This window comes from Chiloscyllium punctatum, chromosome 38, assembly GCF_047496795.1.
Source record: "Chiloscyllium punctatum isolate Juve2018m chromosome 38, sChiPun1.3, whole genome shotgun sequence".
Lineage (NCBI taxonomy): Eukaryota > Metazoa > Chordata > Chondrichthyes > Orectolobiformes > Hemiscylliidae > Chiloscyllium > Chiloscyllium punctatum.
The window spans coordinates 56,292,371-56,314,976 of NC_092776.1; the positions used below are offsets into that span (position 1 = coordinate 56,292,371).

The following is a 22,606-nucleotide window of genomic DNA, read 5'->3' on the forward strand; positions in this document are numbered from 1 at the left end:
TGCGTTGAAAAGGTCCAACTTATATTTGTAAAATGGACTTATTCAGAGGATACTGGCAGGCACCTTTATCCAAAAGAGCGAAGACAATTTTGGCTTTTCAAACGCCGAATGGACTATATCAATTTAAATCATTTCAAAGACTAATAAAGTCATTTCTAGATTACCCAACTGTGTGGTATACATTTATTGTCACACGTGGAAGGTACATTTGTGGCATTTATCAGAATTATTCCATTGACTTCAGAAGGCAGGCTTGATGATTAGCCTGGCCAAGAGTGAATTCACCAAAGCCCAAGTCATGTTCCTGAGCCATGTTATCAGACATAGACAGATGGCCCCACAGAATGTGAAAACAAAGGTTATTGTGGAGTTTCCCATACATGACGAAGAGAGTTAAAAATCACACATCAGGTTACAAGTCCAATTGGTTTATTTAGAAGCCCTAGTTAACCTGGTGTGTGTTCTTTACCTTTGTCCACCACAGTCTAACAGTGGATCCTCCACACCTTGACAAAGAGAGCAATGGTACGATTCCTGGGATTGAATGGGTTTTATCAGAAATTTGTACTGAGTTTTAGCAGTGTGGCTGCTCCACTCACTGAATTATTAAAGAAATGCAGGAAATTTCTGTGGATGGCAGGCTGTTGAAGGCATGTGACAACCTGAAAGCTATGTTAACCACTGCCCCTATATTAGCCACACCTATTGATGCAAGTGACGTGGATGTTAATGCTGTACTTTTACCTGAAGATGATAGAAAGACTGGGCAGATATTTCTCTAGGAAATTGAACATTCGTCAACAGAAATATTCGATAATTGAGAAGGAGACTTTGAGCTTGGTGTTGGTGTTATGTTTATGTTGCCAGTAATATGGCTGAGTCAATCCGATATACTGATCATAAATTTCTCTAAAAACCTTGAATGTATTAAGGACAAAAAATTCAGACTGTTTAGATGGAGATTATTATTACAGCCATTTAATTTAAAAATTGTACGTCACAGGACAAGAAAACTTAATTGCTGATGCATTGTCGAGACTTAAATGATGGCAATCGATGGCAGGAATAAACAGACTGGAATAGGATGCGTGTTTGCATGGTTATAGTCAATGCAATGTATATGTATTGTAGTGTACTAGTAGGGTAAGCCTAACATGATTTAAATTGAAGCCATCTTTGTATATTGATGATTCATTATTTTTAAGGGGACAGGATGGTATGATTATACTGCCCCTATAACAAGGTTATTTTGTCCTTGGTTTCAAGAGAGGTCCTAAAGGCAGAGGTGCCGAAATGTCTGGGTAAAGGTCTGGTTTAACAACAACAGGGGAGTGGTCAGTTATCCCAGTTCAGGTTTTTTCTAGCTTGGTTTAGTTCTAACAGTGAGAAGCTGCTTGCAGTACAGAAAGGTTCCAAGCTTCAGTGGATGGTTCCTGACTGACTGACTTTCTTTCTGAAATCTCTTTGGAAGTTGTTTGTTCCTGCCTGTAGGAACCTGTGTTTAAGGGATGTTGCGGGAATTGGAACAGTTGCTTAGTTAAGTTGCTATAGCGAGTCAGTTGGGTTTTCAAGTAAAATTATTCTAAATTCTGTTTTTTGTTTGTTTCAACTGGAGTGTTTAAATACATTGTTTGCTTAAAGCTGAGTGGTTTGACCAGCTGCATCACTTCTGGAATATCCACCTCACATCTGCTTTTAAAATAAATAGTAGTTAGGGGCTAGGCTACCTTTATAAAATATTTTGAGGGGGTCTGGCCTGATCCATAACACATTGCAAAGTAATATAATCCAAACAAAGGTGTACAACTAGAAATACGGAAGAAAATTCTGGACATGCAGATATAAATATTCAATCTGAAAGTAACTCAACTGTTTTAGCATCTTTTCAGTACAGTCTGATCTGATATAATGCAACAGTTCTGTTCCCGTGCAATCCTGTATTATACACAGGTAAGGAAAGTTTCCGTTCTACAAATAATGGTCTAAATTCTTCAATCGTATTGAAGAAACATGCATCATAGCAGAATCAACTGTATTGTGTAATGAGTGTGGGAGGTTAGAAATGTAGTTTCTGTAGGGGGGGGGGGGTTGGACATTATACAAACTGTCGCAGAATTCTTGTAGCATACTAAGACTTTAAAGAAAATAGTTTTAAAGTTATTTCCTTGTTTAATGAATATAGAGGGTCTTTTAAAGTGTTGTAGTTGACCACAAAAAGCAGCAGGGGCATTTCACAATAAAGCTTATAGAATGATCAGAGAAACTGGATAAAAGAACAAGCTGTAACAAACCAGGAACAAAGAATGCAGACATACAAGGACAGCAGGATGGCCAGATAAGAAAATAACTAGAGAGAAAAAACAAGTGAGGTAATTGGCCCATGATAGGATGGGAAAAGGGAGGCGTGATTCCGCAACTTGTAAACTGAATAAGAAAGCTAACAGGCTCTGTTTTCATACGCATGTCTGCTTGATTGCAGAAGCGTCCAGTACTTGTAAGACTGTAATAAATTGTTCTTGTTTCCAAGGCTTTGTCTAAGGCTGATTTTGAGAGTGAGTTCTTTTTCTCACAATGAGCAAACCCTGAGGTGAATTAAAGGATTAAAGCATGTAAAGGATTTTCTTAATATCCAGAATGACTGAGTAGATTCAAATAATGTATAACTTCATCAATACCACAAAGTATGTAAACTCATATTTGATAAAACAATTTTATTGGAAAATGTAAAACCCCTTTAAATTTAAACGTACAAAGCATGTAACACTTGTACTTGAACAAACTGAAGCAAGCTATGTTTTAAAAAAATACATAATTGAATGTATATATTTATATGTATTTACACACAATATCCACTTTCTTGGTAATAAGTCATTTTGCTTGCAAAAGTTCACCATAACAAATCTAACAAGACAACTTTTTGAATAAATTACAGCTCTGTAAATGCTTTAATTTTACAATGAATACTTAAAAAAAGGCTGATGTGTGTAGTATACGTATCCAGTCAATTTATATTGTAAGGAACTTCAGAACGTATCTTATTTGGCAGTATTTTAAGATATGACATGGATAGCTGTGCGATTCAGCAATTAAAAAAATTAGGCATAGCTAATAGTCGCATCTGCCTTCTCACAGTAACTGTCTCAATGTAGTGAAAAATATTCATTTTAGCAAACTAAAACTGTACAAATCATGTTTACATTAGATCTACAATACAGCATAAAATTCTGTAACACTTTGTCCAAAAATAAATACATTTTCATTTTTTAAAAAAATGTACAATATAATACATGGAACAGCACAGTGCTAGTTTCCTGTATATTATCAGAGGCTGTTTTTATAATAATATTAATTTTGACGCATTGGCCAATTTGTTACAGTAGCCACACCATGGTTGTAACCACAAAAACAAATTTGCTTGGCACTGCTGATGTATCTTTTTAAAACAAAGGATCATATAAAGTCACAAAACTACAAAAAACATTAAGCATTCTGTGATGTATTCAACATCTTTTCTTCATGCATTCTCAGGGTTCCCACAGCATCTTTAACTGAATGGTATATTATGTTTTTTACCTGAAAGGAAATGCAGAGATTAGAGAAACTGTTACAGTAAACAGGATTAGTAATAAAAAAAACAAAACTGCAGATGATGTGAATCAGTAATTATTAATGTAATTTATTTTAAAAGCAGTAGAAAACAAGGCTGTTAGGAATTTGGGGCTTTATACAATTTGGTGGATTATAGCAGTGCAATTGAATCAAAAAAACTCAAATTAGATTATAATAATTTCTTTGTCAACTAAACAGAAAACAAACACATATTCCACATTTCACAGTAAGTTATAGCAAGAATCCTGTAACACAGCTGGAAAAAGTGGGAAGAGGGTATGTCAGGATGAGTTTTAATTCATGTAACATTTTACTGCTAACAGATGGCAAATACAGCATATGATCTGACTATATTCCTAACAGGAGAAAGTGAGGACTGCAGATGCTGGAGATCAGAGTTGAAAAGTGTGGTGTTGGAAAAGCGCAGCAGGCCAGGTAGCATCTGAGGAGCAGGAGAATCGACGTTTCGGGCATAAGCCCTTCTTCAGGAAACTATTCTGCCTGGCCTGCTGTGCTTTTCCAGCACCACACTACAATTTTAACTCCAACTCTTTTCATTTCATAAAATTAATAGCATTTAGCCTTTACTGCCAATGATAATGTTGCTTGGTAAAGAGCTGAATAATATTTCCAACTTGGACATACAACAGCTAAATTTCAAACCATGGCATTATATGTGATGGAGAAAAAGATGCACTTGAAAGGAAAGAAAGAAAGATATATCAGAACAGCTCAAAACCTGACTCGACTGAAGTACTTAGAAAGTCCAGTTACTGTTGCTATTGAAGAATCATCACAGCTAAATTTCAGATAATTAGATAGATATATGCAAATGACCAAATATTCTGTTTGTTTATGGTTTTTTTCATGTTGGCTAGACCAGCATTTATTGTCTAATCCAGAGGGCAGTTAACAGCGAATCACATTGTTGTGGGTCTGAAGTCACATCATCCTCACCAGGTAGGGATGGCTGTTTGCTTCTACAAGGGATATTAGTGAGTCAGACAGGTTTTCCCGATAAATGATAATGGTCATCATCGATCTTTTAATTCCAGATTTTCACTGAATTCAAATTCCACCATTTGCTGTGGTGAGATTTGAACCTGGGTCCCCGGAACAACACTGGTGTTTCTGGATTAATGGTCCAGCAATAACACCAATAGGCCATTGCCTCATTTTGAAGGTTACATATTGGCCAGGCCACTGATGCATTAATGAAGGGGGTGAATAAGTTAAAGGATATGTTGAAAGGGAACTGGAAAAGATGAGCATAGCACTAAGCAAAACCAAGTATTGAGCTGTATGCAGAATCAGGAGAGTACAAGGTGCAGGATATCCTGCTGAAAATACAATCTTTAATTGCACACACTGTTTGGAGGTCGTGTACAGAATACTAACCTCAAGTAATTAAAGGAAAGGAAGTTGAAAAAACTTTAACTTCAGTTCTGAAATGAGGTTGAGGAGATGGAATTCACAACCATAAAACACTGAACTGTAATTTCATAAATAGATAATTGTGTGGATTATTTCAGGTTAAAAAAAATTAATTGAAAGATGACAGGATACTGGAACATCTAATAAAGTGAACACCAAGTACCTTTGAGCTTATATCACTGTATTCTAAGTGAAAGGCTTAACAGACAACCAATTTTTCAATGTATAATTTCAGTTACATCACACTAAATTTTTGCTATAAATTCTGTGTTACGATCGAGCCCTTCACTATCACCTCCTGAAGGAGCGGTGCTCCGAAAGCTAGTGCTTCCAATTAAACCTGTTGGACTATAATCTGGTGTTGTGCGATTTTTAACTTTGTACACCCCAGTCCAACAGCAGCATCTCCAAATCATGGCTACCTATGTAGGTTGAATCTGGAAGGTTCAGCAGATATTACCTAAGACAATCATCCAGTGAATAGAGAGTGGGGAGAATCAGAGAGAAAAGTAGAGGGAGGAGACTGCAGTGCATAGGAAAGGACAGCTGTGAGAAATACAATACCAAGGGAAGGGCATGGCATCAGGATTGAGAAGGAGCAATGCCAGAGGTGGGGTAGGAAGGGGAGCAGAGGAACAGAGACAGGCAGGGGAGGTGTGCAAAGAAATGTATCACGGGTGGGAACAGAGCAAGGGAGGCAATGGAATAACGGAGACAGCAACATGAGGAGCAAGAAAAGGAGTAGTGCAAAGGATGGAAGAGCACCTGTCTCCTTTAAGAGGGTGCAGAATCAATTGACCTGAACAGGGTAAGGGACTTTCGTCACATGGAAAGAGAAGGTGAATTGTTCTCCCAAGATCATAAAACAAAATGACAGAGGTGTTTAAAAATTAAAACTTAAGCAACATTTTATAAGAGTGAAAACTTTTCTAGTGCCAAAACAGCCAGTAGTCAGAGATTACCTTGTTAGTGGAACATAGGAATAGGAGGAAGTTATTCATAGAGTCACAGAGATGTACAGCACAGAAACAGACCCTTTGGTTCAACTCGTCCATGCTGACCAGATAGGATGCATAAGATGGGGAAGGAAACTGCAGTGGATGGGCACAACTGAAATGTGGAGCTTATTCTAGGAACAGCTACTGCGGGTCCTTGATAAGTATGTACCGGGAGGAAGTTGTTGAGCACAGGAACCATGGTTTACTAAGGAAGTTGAATCTCTCATCACAAGGATGAAGAAGGCTAATCTTAGGATGAGATGTGAATGCTCAGTTAGGGCACTTAAGAGTTACAGGTTAGCCAGGAAAGGCTAAAGAAAAAAAAAGAGTTAAGGAGAGCCAGGAAGGACATGAGAAGTCATTGGTGGACAGGATCATGGAAAACTAGGAATAAAAGAATGAATAGAATAAAATTAGGGGCAATCAAGGATAGTTGTGGGAAGTTGTGCATGGAGTTAGAGGAGATAGAGGAAGCGCGAAATGAATATTTTTTTGTCAGAATTCACACTGGAAAAAGACAATGTTGTCGAGAATACTGAGATACAGGCTACTAGACTAGACGGGATTGAGGTTCACAAGGAGGAGGTGTTAATAACCTCTGGGCCAGATGGGATTGATCCTAGGATTCTCTGGGAAGCCAGGGAGGAGATGGCTGAGCCTTTGGCTTTGATCTTTGTTATCATTGTCTACAGGATTAGTGCCAGAAGACTGGACGATAGCAAATGTTGTCCCCTTGTTCAAGAAGGGGAGTAGAGACAACCCTGGTAATTATAGACCAATGAGCTTTACTTCGGTTGTGGGTAAAGTGTTGGAAAAGGTTATAAGAGATAGAATTTATCATCAGCTAGAAAGGAATAATTTGATTACGGGTAGTCAACACTTTCTCTTTGTGAATCTTTTCTGAACTGTTCCACGTTTCACAACATCTTTCCGATAGGAAGGAGAGCAGAATTGTATGCAATATTCCACTAGTGGCCTAACCAATGTACTGTACAGCCGCAACAGGACCTCCCAACTCCTGTACTCAATACTCTGACCAGTAAAGGAAAGCATACCAAACACCTCCTTCACTATCCTATCTACGTGTGACTCTACTTTCAAGGAACTATGAACTTGCACTTCAAGGTCTCTTTGTTCAGCAACACTCCCCAGGACTTTACGATTAAGTGTGTAAGTCCTGCTAAGACTTGCTTTTCCAAAATGCAGCACCTTGCATTTATCTAAATTAAACTCCATCTGCCACTCCTCAGCCCACTGGCCCATCTGATTAAGATCCCATTGTACTCTGAGGTAACCCTCTTCGCTGTCCACTACACCTCTAATTTTGGTGTCATCTGCAAACTTACTAACCATACCTCTTATGATTTGGATGTGAACACTTACATAAATTACAAAAAGTAGTGGACCCAGCACCAATCCTTGTGGCACTCCACTGATCACAGCCCTCCAGTCTGAAAAGCAATCCTCCACCACCACCCTCTGTCTTCAACCTTTGAGCCAGTTCTGTATCCAAAATGGCTAGCTCTCCCTGTATTCCAAGAGTCTAACCTTGCTACACAGTCTCCCCTGAGGAACCTTGTTGAACGACTTACTGAAGTCCATATAGATCACGTCCACTCCACTGCCCTGCCCTCATTAATCCTTTTTATCATTTCTTCAAAAAACTCAAATCAATTTCATGAGACATGATTTCCCATGCACAAAGCCATGCTGACTATCCCTAATCGATCCTTGCCTTTCCAAATACATGTACATCCTGTCCCACCAATGTCAGGCTCACTGTTCTATAGTTCCCTGGCTTTTCCTTGCCACCCTTCAATCCTTTGGCACCTCACTTGTGACTAACAAATGATACAAATATCTCAGCAAAGAGTTCTAGGGTATACCTGATCAGGTCCTGGGGATTGATCACTTTTATGCATTTCAAGACATCCAGCTCCCCCTCTGTAACATAGATGGTGACACCTTGAAAAATATCCATTTTCCCAGATTCTACATCTTCCATGTCCTTCTCCACAGTAAACAAAATACTCATTTAGTATATCCCCATCTCTTGTGGCTCCACATTTAGGCTGCTACCTGGCCAACAATTCAATAGAATCATGGCTAATCAAACACTTCTATGCCTTGTACCCAGTATACCACTGCTAATCAGAAATCTAGCAATACTCAAACATCGAGCTTCCACAGCCATCTGTGGTATAGAACTGTAATGGATCAAAACCCTCAAAAAAAGATTTCTCTTCATCTCACACGAAGTGGCAAGCCACTTGTAGATTCTATCCTTTTCTGGACTTCCCAAACAATGGAAACCTCTTACCTGCATTTACTCCATCACCAGTCCTTCCATCAGAGGAATCAGTCTGGTAAACCTTGATTGCACCCCCTCCAAAGCCAGAACATACTTCCTCAGATGAAGAGACCAAAACTGCATATAATACTCCAAGTGTGGTCTCACCTAGGCCCTGTACAATTGCAGAAAAATATCCCTACTCCTGTACTGAAATCCTCTCACTATAAAGGCCAACACACTGTTTGCCTCCTTTAACCACCTGCTGCTTACTTTCAGCGACTGGGATACAAGAACACTCAGGTCTCGCTGCACCTCCCCCTTTCCCAATCTTTTACTATTTAGATAATTAAATGTCTTCCTGCTTTTGCTCCCAAAGTGGATAACCTCACATTTATCCACATTATACTTCATTTGGCATGCACCTGTCCACTCAACTTGTCTAAATCACACCAAAGCGTCTCACTATCCTTCTCATAGTTCACTCTTCCACCAACTTTGTGTCGTTTTTAAACTTGGAGATACATTTAGTTTCCCCATTTAATTATTTTACATACTGTGAACAGCTGGGGTCCAAGCACTGACTCCATGATACCCCACAAGTCGATGCTTGCACTTTGGAAAAGGACCCGTTTATTATGACTCTTCTTTTTTTCAAGAAAATTATACTAGTCAAATGATTTAAATGAGGAAAAATCAATACCTGCAGTTTATCCTCATAGTTTAGCTCATGTTTTGACTGGTGCCTCAGTTCCTGTGAGAGATGGAAAGATTGCATCGAATGCTCTGGTGATACAAAGTCTTCAGAGACCTGAATGCAACTGTGAATACTTTGCATCTGAAAAACATAAAGAAGAGTGATCGTTGCACCTGACTTACATAATAACTAAATTATATACGACTGAGACTTGCAACATAAACTTTACCTTATTGCTTTTTAAGGGTAAAATGTTAATATATTAAGGATACAGAAATGATGACCACGGCCCAATTTTGAAAACAATCAAATAACATTAAATACTAAAAACCAAGCTTTTACCCACCATAAGGTCATAAGATGCATCAGAACTGGGCCTTTGAGTCTGCTCCGCCATTCAATGAGATCACAGTTGATCTGTTAAACCTCAACTCCACTTATCCCATAACCCTGGATTCATTACTCATTAAAACTCTATCTCAGCCTTAAATGTACTTAATGACCCAACCTTCTGTGGGAAAGAATTCCATAGATTCACAACTCTCAGAAGTAATTCCTCCTCCTCTCTGCCTTAAATGGGTGACTCCTTACTCTGAGATAATGACCTCTGGTTTTAGATTAGATTAGATTACTTACAGTGTGGAAACAGGCCCTTTGGCCCAACAAGTCCACACCGACCCTCCGAAGATGAGCTGGGGGGATGGTGGAAGAGTAAGCGATAGGTGGAAATGAAGCCCAGAGAGAGAATACAAAACAAAAACAGAAATTTCTGGGTAAATTTGGCAGATCTGGCAGTATCTATGGAGATAGCGCAGAGCTAAAGTTTCAGGTCCAGTGAAACTTCTTCAGAAACCATGAGGCTGGTCATTGAAGGAAGAATTCTAGAGCAATAATTTGCAGCAAAATTAATAGTAACAGGGACAAATTAAGGAATGGCAGCATGGTTTTGTTAAGGGAAAATCTAATTAACTAACTTGCTGCAGGTTTTGTGACAAGTAGTGGACATCAACCTCTAAAAGCATTCAATTTGGTACCACAACACTTTAGGAACGCATGGGAGACAGTGCAGAAAATATTCATGAGAATGGTTTCACAGAGGAAACTTAGTTATGAGGACTGATTGGAGAAGCTGGGACTATTTTCCTTGGGGGAAAAAAGGACTCGAGGGTATTTGATAGACAAATTTAGAATCATGACAGATTTGGTCAGAGTACACAGGGAGAAACTATTTCACTCATTAAAGGATCAAGAATGAGGGCACAGATTTACTTGACAAAACAAGCAAAGATGACGTAATTTTTTTCTCATACATTAATAATTAAGGTTTGGAATCCACTGCCGACAGGTGTGCTGGAGGCAGTTCAGTTGAGGAATTCAAAAGGTAATTCTACTGTTATTTATAAAAGAAGAACGTGCAGGGTTATGGAGAGAAACCAAGAGAATGGCACTAAGTGAAATGCTCAACTGGAGAGCTGGAGGAGAGATGATCGACTAAGTGGTGTGCTGGAACAATTCTGTGAAGGGAATATTTTACAAAATCAGGGTTCGTGGGATTGGTGAGCATTAATTGAGGATTAACTAACAAACCGAAGAGCTTAGAAATAAACTGTAAGTCATTTTTAGGTTGGCATTTCTGTATTTGCCACATGCAGCAGTGACTTCCGTAACTGAAAATTAATGCCACGATTAGCATGCCAACATCAGAACAGCTGCATGCACAGCAAAGAGGGAATGTTGATACTGAGTATAATGTATCCACATTTGTTAAAGACACAATGTTAGGAAGGTAAGTAAGTTGTGGGGAGGACAACAGAGCTTACAGATTAAAGACAGGTTCAGTGAGTGAGTAAGAACGTGACACATGGAATATAACATGAAAAATTCAAAGGCAGCACACACGAACATAAGAAATAGGAGCAGGCTGATCTGATTTGGACTTTATCTTCCTCTCTGATCTCTATAACTGCTAAATCCCTGTTGACCAAACATCTGTCCAACTCTGCTTTGAATCAGTGACCCAGCTTCTACTGCTCTCGGGAGAAGACAATTCCAAAGATTAACAATACACATAACCCTTTATTTTGAAATTATGTCCCCAGTTCCTGATGCTTTTCCAAGGGAAACTACCCTGTCAATCCCCCTCAGAATGTTGTTTCAATAAAACCATAGAATCCCTACAGTTTGGAAACAGACCATTTGGCCCAACAATGACACACCACCCCTCCTAAAGAGTAACCCACACAGACCCATTCCTCCACCCCTATTATTCTACATTTCCCCTTACTGACCCTGCATTTCCCTTGGCTAATCCACCTACCCTACACATCTCTGAACACTATGGGCAATTTAGCATGGCCAATTCACCTAACTTGCACATCTTTGGACTGTGGGAGGAAACCCGTGCAGACACAGGGAGAATCTGCAAACCACACAGACAGTCTCCCAGGGCTGGAATCGAGTCCAGGATCATCTTTCATTCTCCTAAATTCCAATGAGTATAAGCCTTTCCTTCTAAGGCAAACCTGACACACTGGGAACCAACCATTTTTGAAACGGAGAGTGTGGTGAATGTTGATATTCTGAGGAGCCTGGGTGCTCTTGTACACAACTCTCAGATTGCTGACAAATAGATTTTGACCCAGTAATATAGTTATTAGATCCTTCAAAAACCAAACAGCCTGCAGCTGCTTCTGTTGCTTGCTTTTTAAAATGTACTGGCAGAGGCTGCCTTGAATTACCTGACGAAGTGCTCCTGCTGGTATTAAGACTGCATCACCCAAGAACTGGAAGATGGACCAGCTGCGTATTCCACTTTCTTCATAGAGTCTTCGGCGCAGTTTCTTATTTAGGTAACAGGTCTGATCGCGGATCGGATCATGGTCGGGCGATTCCTGACCCTGATCCTCATGAGTCTTTTGATAGGGGCACAATGGAGAAATAAATTTATCATCAATGTTTTATACTGGGTTCACTAAATATACATACATTTTGAGTTACTAAAACAAATGATTCTTGCCTCAATCAGCCATGATTTCATAAGAAATTAGTTTTACTTACACATAGTTTCTTTAATAGAGAAGTTAATTGAATACTACATCTCCCAAGGAATACAAACTTATGGTTGGTCAAGTTACAGAAAATTATCTTGTTTTAATAAAGTTTCCTTTTCAATACAAGACTTGAATAGTGTCAAACATTTAAAAAAAGTTAATTCTGCAATATCCTGATAAGGTAATTTCATTTTGTGATTATTTCAATGGCAATTGAAAAAACTCATTGTAAATTTCTTCGCCGACAAAACCTTTAAACTTTCTCATTTCCAAAACCTGTTAATAACACTGATTCTGTGTGACAACTTCAATACTTTCACAACATGACAACTGCACTTCACCTGTAGTTGTTTTGTATAAATGTGTAAACTGCTCACCTTTTGTAGAAATTCCTTAATTTTGTGGGTATCTTTGGCTGAAAAGATGTGCCACAAAGCACCTGGAAGCTCGTCCCCATCCTTCAATCGTTTCTTTGTGGTGTCATCAATTTCATCTTCCTCAATTTTTTTCAAGATAGCTGGGTAGAAAAACAAATTGGACATTTTCCATAATGTTCCAATGCTTAAGCTTAACAGTTTGAACATATGGGATTGGAAAATAACTTTATAAACTGCCACTTTGTTTTCCTTTTGAAACACAAATTACTCTGGTAATCTGGTCCCAGGAAGTGTTTATTTTGCGAATACAGTAATAAGTGTTTAGGAATTTGGCCAGATTTCAATCCTTAAAGAGCTGGCAAGAACTGTTTCCTATTTTGTTCAATGGGCAACCATCTCAGATAACACTTCATGGGTGTAAAAACTTACAGCTCCCAACGATTTTTTTGCCCATTTAATAACCAGCCATTAAGTTTACAATAATATCATTAATTAACTTGATAGAATAGTGATTACTTGACTAATCAGAAATAAGTTTTGGAAAAGCACTGGGTGATCACCCCTTCTGCTAAGCAACCAGCTACTGCATGCCAAACCACACAATAAGCGAGACCTTTGTCTAATTCTGTATCAGAGGGTATTCATCACTGATGGGCAATCAGTATACATTCTAAAATAACTCGGTCAATCATATCCAGATGAGCTCATGTGCGGTTATCAATTCAGGCTAAGCCAGGACGTGGGTCAACACAATCAGAGTCTTTGACACTGAAGTTTGACTTTATTGCATTCTACTCTATGATAATTCCTTTCATACAGTGGGAACTGACAAAGATGACACCTCTGAAAAACATAAGCAAGTGCTTACATTTAACACATTCTTTTGATAATGAATGTCACTGTTGCACTTCTCTCTCAGTTCAGCCAGCCCCAAAATCCCTAATATCATCTTTCCTTAGTTTGGAAGAAAGGATCTGTGTTAGTGCTGACAAGACATGCTCTTCTGGTTACAAGATAAAGTTTGCTGTAAGAGGAAGATTAATTGGGCATTTTGCAAACACCTATTACTTCTTAGAGCTATTCTTGATGATACACAATATGCAAACAAAAACTGAATCGTTATAGCCTCGTTCTTGTGCCCCAAGTCATCCCAAAGCAATTCAGCGCCAATGAATTACATTTGAAATGCTCTCAGAGTATTAAACATAAAGTTCATTAGTTCTAAGACCAGCTTATACAGTATCACAGAATTTTAATATATTATATAGGCCTCCTCACATCAGTTCTAGATCTGACCATTAATTGTGTTGATGGATTAAAGTTTAAAAACAAGAACTTATATCAGTCAAAAGAGCCTTTTTGAACAATAAAATATTGCTGGATTGTCAGATTGCCAATTGTTAAGTCCTAAAACAGCATCTACGGATAAGTTGAACGCACTGCACAGATCTCAGTTATACACTTATAGATACTAAACCTCTTGGTGCACATGTTGGCTTTTCTCTGTCAACTCAGAATGTTAAAGAATTGTATGATATTGCTAGGGTCAATTCCCAAGATATTCTATTGCTCTGAGTTTCTATTTGGCAACTGAGTTATGTAATCAGATCTTCTTTGGCTTCAACAACATTTCTAAATGGTGCCCTGTTCAGAAGATTGCAGCAGGGAATTCATGGTTTTTCACATGCAATTCATTAGGATATTGGTGAAGTGTCACCTTGATGAGCATAATTGTATAGTGAGTAGGTATTGCCTCACCTTAATTATCTCAAGTTGCAGGATCAAACAGTATTATACTTCTTGATGTTGACAGAGAAGTTGCCAGATTGGAGGTGATGCTGTCACTGGTTTATGTCCTTATCAGCTACTGACATGTTTCTAACCTCCCATTTCACCTCCTTGAGCTCTATAATCATCCAAGATATCCATGTTTCTTCCAATTCTGGCCTCTTGTGTATCCCTGTTTTCTATCACTCCATCATTGGCAGAAGTGCCTTTTGGTGCTTGGGCACCAAGGAATATTGTACCACCCAATGCTCTAGTGGTAAATTCAACTGGTTTAATTGGAGCCATCAGTTTGTATTTAACCCATTATACATATTAAAAAATATAAATTATAAATGAGATGCAAATGAATAAAGCTTCTGCCAGAAAGCTATTCAATCCCAAATCATATTTCATTTTCAGTTGCAATCCATGCTGAACACGCAAGATCACGAAGTATTAAAATTTTCAACCTGATGAAATTAACATGTGCCGGTTCTCAAACAATGATTTTACTATTTGATTGAATTTTAAGATTTCAATTAAGTCTTAAATCAGGTCAATAGTCAGCAACTGACTATGCAATTGAACTATTGCAATGATTCTTAGCACCAATCTGTAATAATCAAAGTGACTATGGCAATTGCAATAATCTTAATTCAACAAACTTGATCGTGCTAATTCTAATGGGGTCTAGAGCTTCTGATAATTAGCCTTAAAACATTTCAGTGAGAGTCTCTAGGGAACCAGAAAGATAATTAGCAGTTTAGGTAACGTTTTGAATAAAGATGGAAGTCTTTTTTTGCAAGGTTTGGGGCGGCACGGTGGCTAGCACTGTTGCCTCACCTTACCAGGAATCCAGGTTTGATTCCAGCCTTGGGTGACTGTCTGTATGGAGTTTGCATGTTTTCTCCACGTCTGTGTGGGTTTCCGCCAACTGCTCCATTTTCCTCCCACAGTCCAAAGGTGTGCAAGTTAGGTGGATTGGTCATGCTAAATAGCCCATAGTGTCCAGCCATGTGTAGGATAGGCGTATTAGCCATATGAAATGCAGGGTTATAGGGTAAAGGGATGGGTCTGTGTGGACTTGATGGACCAAATGGCCTGTTTCCACACTGTAGTGATTCTCTGATTCTGTGGTTTCCACTGTAATAACAGTGCGTGTCATTTCAGCAAATCCAGGTCCATGAACTACATATTGCTGGCTACTGTCCATCAAATCAGAGTTAACTAACTGAGAAACCATTTAAGGGGAATACATTTGAGATCTGAGGTGAAGGTGTATGTAAACCAAGGTATGTTACTAGAATCTTTCCTGCTACAGCAAACTATTCCCAATTCTCAGTACATTCAAAATGAGTGCTTCTTCCATTCTATATCACGGACAGCCAGACACTGAAAACAGTGCAGCGATGAAAAGATCCATCGGCTCACAGTGAAAAGGAAGCTTTGAGAAATTACCTGCTCTGTGATTGTTCCCATTTCCTTTTGGCACACCAACATAAACAAGCACATTGATTACATCAGCAATGTCTAGGTGGAGATTGGTCGTTCCATGTTCCTTAATGGTTGATTGCCCTGTTTAAAAAAAAAGGAATAATTTAGAAATTAGTCTTTTCCGACCAGTTAACCATATTATTGTAGATAGTGTACTAACTTTCTATGCTCACCATAAGCACCGTATAGTTTTGGCCCCAAATCTGGTCGTACAAAGAAACTTGGGATTCGGGATGCCAAGTTCAGATTTCCTTCTGGATCACAATACTCTGGTAGTGGCAAATTTTTCATAAGATCATCAAACCTGCAAAGAAATTTTAAAAAACTTATAGATTCTCTAAGTGCTGGAAAAGAGACATAATAATGACTTAACTGAAGAATATTGATGACAATCATCACACCAAAAAATGTTTTACTAACTGCGTAGCACAATAACAGTAGGTTATTCGCACAACTGAATCATAAAATTACGATACCGGAAGCTGTTACAACAAAATAGAGTACAAAATTCAAAGTATATCTAATTATATTTATAAAGCAGTGTTAATACAATAAGTTTCTCACAATACCACTTTTTCAAGTCATGCGGATGTTGCTGGTTAGACCAATATTTGTTGCTCACTCTTAGTTGCTTTTCAATTAAGCTACTGGACCTTGACAGGGAGTAGTTAAGATGTAACCACATGATCATGGGTCTGAGGTCACGTGTAAGCCATTCCAGATAAGGATGGCAGATTTCCTTCCCTAAAAGGCCATAAGTAAATCAGATGTGCCTTCCAGCCAATCAATGATAGCTATGTCAACATTACTGGCGGATCAATTGAAATGAAGATTGCTGAACAGACTAAACTTCTCATAGTTAGATGCGTTACTTGAAACTTTGGGACATGCTGATTAGAGCAATGAAGTGGATACATGATTTCTTCCTATACTTTTCTACTTGTTTAACTGAAAAAAAAAGTCAAGGCTGCACACAATTTTGCACACCTTGTCACATGCAGGGTAAGGGATTCTCTTTTCCCAAGTCCTGAGTTCTTGACTTTACCTATGATGCGAGTAGCACATCTCCCAGAGGGAAAAAGGTGATGACAACATATATCTTATGCCTTTTGCAACTATCTAAAGTTACAGATAGTCACAGAATACCACTGACCTAAAATTCACTTGCAATTATACAAGCTGCATAACGATTTAAAAGAGCACAAGAAATAAAGTGTGTCAATGCAACTAGGCATAAGTGAGAGCTGAGTGTGTGTTGCTGGAAAAGCACAGCAGGTCAGACAGCAACCAAGGAGCAGGAAAATCGATGTTTCAGGCCGAAGCCCTCATCATGAATGGACTGATGAAGGGCTCTGACCAAAAACGTTAATTTTCCTACTCCTCAGATGCTGCCTGACCTGCTGTGCTTTTCCAGCAACACATTCTCAACTCTGATCCCCAGCATCTGCAGACCTCACTATCTCCTAGAAGTTTAGAGCTGTCAGCCAAAATTCCAAATGCATTTTCAGTTGTAGCTTTTACCTGGAAGGCATCACAGTTCTGAAATCATCACCAGAGGGCCAATCCTTCATCTTCAGTAACATGGATTCCCCATTTTTAGATTTGATTCGTTCTACACAAAGAATAAAGATTTTGATTATTTCAGAGAAAATATAAATGTATTAAACTTCCAGAGCACAACTGTTTTGGTTCTTATCAAAAACTATTTTCAAACAAAAGTTTTTGTAAACTTCAAAATATTTGATTTACAATTGCCTTTAGAAAACAAAGTATAGTTGAACATAACGGGGGAGATACTAAATGATTATTTTGCATCAGTATTTACTGTGGAAAAGGACATGGAAGATATGGAATGTAGGAAAATAGATGGTGACATCTTGAAAAATGTCTATATTACAGAGGAGGAAGCTCTGGATGTCTTGAAATGCATAAAGGTGGATAAATCCCCAGGGCCTGATTAGGTGTACCCTAGAACTCTGTGGGAAGCTAGGGAAGTAATTGCTGGGCCTCTTGCTGAGATATTTGTATCGACAGTCACAGTTGAGGTGGTGGAAGACGGGAGGTTGGCAAACGTGGTGCCACTATTTAAAAAGGTGGTAAGGACAAGCTAGGGAACTATAGACTGGTGAGCCTGACATTATGGTGGGTATTAGATTAGATTACTTACAGTGTGAAAACAGGCCCTTCGGCCCAACAAGTCCACACCGCCCCGCCGAAGCGCAACCCACCCATACCCCTACATTTACCCCTTACCTAACACTACGGGCAATTTAGCATAGCCAATTCACCTGGCCTGTTGTTGGAGGAAATCCTGACGGACAGATGTACATGTATTTGGAAAGGCAAGGACTGATTAGGGTTAGTCAACATGGTTTTGTGCGTGGGAAATCATGTCTCACGAAATTGATTGAGTTTTTTGAAGAAGTTACAAAAGGATTAATGAGAGCAGAGCAGTGGACATGACCTACGTGCACTTCACTAAGTCGTTCGACAAGGGTCCCCATGGGAGACTGGTTAGTAAGGTTAGATCTCATGGAATACAGGGAGAACAAGCCGTTTGGATACAGAACTGGCTCAAAGATAGAAGACAGAGGGTGGTGCTGGAGGGTTACTTTTCAGACTGGAGGCCTGTGACCAGTGGTGTGCCACAAAGATCCGGGCTGGGTCCACTACTTTTCATCATTTATGTAAATGATTTGGATGTAAGTATCAGAGGTATGGTTAGTAAGTTTGCAGACAACACCAAAATTGGAGGTGTAGTGGACAGCGAAGATTACCTCAGATTACAACAGGATCTTGATCAGATGGGCCAATGGGCTGAGGAGTGGCAGATAGAGTTTCATTTTGATAAATGCGAGTTGCTGCATTTTGGGAAAGCAAACCTCAGCAGGACTTACACACTTAATGGTAAGGTCCTAGGGAGTGTTGCTGAACAAAGAGACCTTGGAGTGCAGGTTCATAGCTCCTTGAAAGTGGAGTCACAGGTAGATAGGATAGAGAAGGCGGTGTATGGTATGCTTTCCTTTATTGGTCAGAGAGTTGAGTACAGGAGTTGTGAGGTCATGTTGCGGCAGTACAGGACATTGGTTAGGCCACTTTTGGAATATTGTGTGCAATTCTGGTCTCCTTCCTATCGGGAGGATGTTGTGAAACTTGAAAGTGTTCAGAAAAGATTTACCAGGGTGTTGCCGGTGTTGTAGGATTTGAGCTATAGGGAATGGTTGAATAGGCTGGGGCTGTTTTCGCTAGAACGTCGGAGGCTGAAAGGTGACCTTACAGAGGTTAATAAAATCATGAAGGGCATGGGTAGGGTAAATAGAGAATGTCTTTTCTCTGGGGTGGGGGAGGCCAGAACTAGAGGGCATAGGTTTACGGTGAGAGGGGAAAGATATAAAAGAGACTTAGAGGCAACGTTTTCACGCACAGGGTGGTGCATATGTGGAAAGGGCTGCCAGAGGAAATGGTGGAGACTAGTACAATTATAACATTTATAAAGCATCTGGATGGGTATATAAATAGGAAGGGTTTAAAAGGGTTTGGGCCAGGTGCTGGCAGGTGGGATTAGATTGGTTTGGGATATCTGGTTGGCATGGACGAGTTGGACCGAAGGGTCTGTTTCCATGCTGTACGTCTCCATGACTCCATGTGAGAAAGCAAATAAAAACTCTGTCAATTAAATCAAGAATCCAAACGGTTAATGTAGCTTAATTATTGTCTATAACTACAACAGTACTGAATCACTCACTGATACCACACTTACTCGTTAAATCTTCAAAACCATCCCAGAAGTCTTGAATTTTTGTGTTAGAGATTATACTGCCATCTTTGCAGTTAACTAGGTCAACCTTCTGGTCTCCAAATTCCTCACAAAAGCTTTCAGGTTTCCAAATGTTGCAATTTAGTTTTTTGTGCACACCAGATACAAGAACAGGCTGAAAAATAAAGTTTTTGAGAGAATGAAGAGAATATTTTGAAGAACAATTTTGGTGTAATTTCTAATCAATCAGTTTCTGAACATAATTGCATCAGATTCTTATTTCCAAATAAATAAAACCATGTCTTGCTTAATTGAATGTCTCCTAATATTGCAACACCAGGGAACAATGTCTAATTTTTCACTTATTCATACATTTATTGATACTGTAATAACATTATCTTGAAGTGGTTTAAGAATAATATATCTAATATCAACGGCCACAATCCTAATCCCATTGGTAATGCTTCAATCATTTACATTTGCTTTTACTTCCTGAATATCAATTTGTACCTGGTCACGTCTCCAGCATTCCCTGAATATCTTCCAATTGTTGGGATTTCTAGGATCTTGGAGCCAGAGTAAAAATCCATCACAAAGCCAAGAATGTGGTACTTCAGAATGATTTTTGCTGATTGTTTCTGTGTTGAGTTTTTTGGTTTCTTGTAAATTCTGCTTTGTTTCTTCTTTTCCACATAATTTCACTGATTTACTTGCTGGAATCTTATTTTCCACTACCGATGCAATTATGTCATCCAAGAGGTTTGGCATGCTTCTTGCTCCTCTCCCAGTCTAAAAAGAAAAATAAAAAGACAAGAATTGCCTATGACTCGCAGTGCAAAACTATAGGGCATAGGTTTAAGGTAAGAGGGCTAAGATTTATAAGAGTCCTAAGGGGCAATGGTTTTCACGCAGAGGGAGGTGTATGTATGGAATGTGCTACCAGAAGAAGTACAGGCTGGTAGAATTACAACATTTAAAAGGCACCTGGATGAGTAAATGGATAGGAAGGGTTTAAGAGGGACACAGGCCAAATGCCAGCAAATGGGACTAGATTTATTGAGGATTGCTGGTCAGCATGGACAAATTGAACTGAAGGGCCTGATTCTGTGCTGTACATCTCTATAACTCTAAGTTAAATAAATATTTTGCACCAGTCTTTATGATGGAAGATACTGTAAACATCTCATTAAAACTGAAGGATGTGTGGGAGAATTAAGTCCATCACTAGAGAAGCAGTATTTGACAAACTAATGGGGCTAAAGGCAGATAAGACCCCAGGCTTTGATGGCTTACTTTCTAAAATCTCAAAAGAAGTTGCCTCAGAGAAAGTGCAAAAACCCTTGCATTCTGGAGAAGTACTGGAGAACTGGAAAACGACAAAAAGCAGGTAACTATAGGCTGATTAGCCTAACATCTATTGTTGGATAAGTACTGGAATCATTATGAAGGAAGTGATAGCAGAACATTTGGAAACCTAATCAAGCAGGTTCAGCATGGCTTTATGAAAGTTGTTTGACAAGATACCTCACAAATGGTTAAGTTATAAGAAGCCAAAGAGTTGGAAATAGTACACTGGCAAAATTAGAAGACTTGCTCATGAGAAGGAAACAGCAAATGGGGATAAGAGGTGATACGAAGTGCTGGGGAGATCACAATTGGACTACTAAACAACTTCAGTCCCCTTATTTAAGGAAAGATGTTATTTCATTGGAGGCAATTCAGAGAAGCTCCACAAGGATGATCCATGGTAACGGATGAGTTGTCATCTAAGTAAAGGTCGAATAGGTTGGGACTCTACTCACTTGAATTCAGAAGAATGAGAGGTGATCGCACTGAAACATCTAAGACTCTAAGGGGCTGGATGGGGTAAATGTTGACAGATGTTTCTTCTCATGGGATAGTGTAAGATCAGAGGGCACTTTATGAACTCATTCAGGCTACCTTTGACCTTCCGTCTTTTACAGGTCATAGGTAGATTAACATCTCCCATGATTATTGTTCTATCAAACCATTGGAGATAGTGAGGACTGCAGATGCTAGAGAGTCAGTGTGGACAAAGGGGGAGCTGGAAAAAGCACAGCAGGTCAAGTAGCATCAGAGGAGAAGGGGAGTTGACAGATGTAACATTCTGACCTGAAACGTCTGTTGCTGCTTGACCTGCTGTACTTTTCCCACATATCAAACCATTTCCACTCTCACTTGAATTACTTGCATCAAACTCATTTTATACTCTTAAATAAGTGACCATGGATCAAATTTGCACCTAAAATCTCTAAGTACAGGCAATGCTAGCTTATTGATTAACTACCTATGTTCTGTTAGTTTACACCATTTCCCTGATATAATTGATGTACATAAATAAATGATTGTACTGTAGAAAAGCAAACTCATGCACCACTATTATAAAATGCAACAATATTTACAGGGGTTCCTGCAGAGAAGACTGGGGCAAAGGCAATGCCAGCATCAGTTGAGCCAAACTGCAATTTTCCAGCTGTTGAGGTAAGCAAATCTCGTAGAGTTGAGCCATGTTCATTACTGAAACACACAGCAGTAGTTTTGCAATCTTCCGTTTTATCAAGCTGGCTTAATTTAACCTTCACTGCCTTGGACACAGGTAGTTCTTTGGTTTCTGCAACCAAACCAAAGGAAAATAGGTATTTTGTCCTGCAGATATAGAGTGGCATAATACCAGAACAAGGAAACAGATTCAAGTGACTTCATATGCAGAATTATTAAAACAAGCTGACAGTCATAACTAAACTTCACTGTCAATATATATAAAACTAACAGATAATGTAAACTTTGACATAAACTGTATAACTGTAGAGGTTTTTCACAGAATACTAAAATTCTAACTTGCATTTGATTTTGTAGATTTGTTCATGGACAATTAGTTTTCCTGCTGCCCAGCCTGTACCATTTTATACTAACACAGGATTATCAGAAAGAATAGAACATGTCTTAAAAAAGTGGTGAGAGAACACAGGAAGACCTGAGCTGGGTAGACACCATCAGAAGCCAGTTAGGTTACAAAAATTGAGGTGTGGCATCACAGGAAGCAGATGAGTGACTGCCTGATGAGCATTTCCTATTTATCTTCACAAGAAAATTTTAAGTGTGCAAGAACATT

The 22,606-nt window shown here is 39.0% G+C and overlaps 1 protein-coding gene across 7 annotated transcripts in view; it reads right to left on the reverse strand.

Annotated features, from left to right (window-relative positions):
- Positions 1-2,696: 2,696 nt before the first annotated feature.
- The window catches only part of jmjd1cb (jumonji domain containing 1Cb), a 355,381-nt gene continuing 335,471 nt past the window's right edge, over positions 2,697-22,606 (reverse strand). For all 7 annotated transcript variants that reach the window (XM_072557943.1, XM_072557942.1, XM_072557949.1 and 4 more), the window contains 10 exons: positions 21,897-22,105; positions 19,984-20,262; positions 19,477-19,648; positions 17,238-17,328; positions 15,890-16,020; positions 15,681-15,797; positions 12,456-12,595; positions 11,767-11,940; positions 9,035-9,169; positions 2,697-3,573 (listed from right to left, as the gene is read on the reverse strand). In XM_072557943.1, the coding sequence (XP_072414044.1) occupies positions 3,481-3,573; positions 9,035-9,169; positions 11,767-11,940; positions 12,456-12,595; positions 15,681-15,797; positions 15,890-16,020; positions 17,238-17,328; positions 19,477-19,648; positions 19,984-20,262; positions 21,897-22,105 (1,541 nt within the window). In that variant the 3' untranslated portion in view covers positions 2,697-3,480. The remainder of the gene's footprint in view (positions 3,574-9,034; positions 9,170-11,766; positions 11,941-12,455; positions 12,596-15,680; positions 15,798-15,889; positions 16,021-17,237; positions 17,329-19,476; positions 19,649-19,983; positions 20,263-21,896; positions 22,106-22,606) is intronic.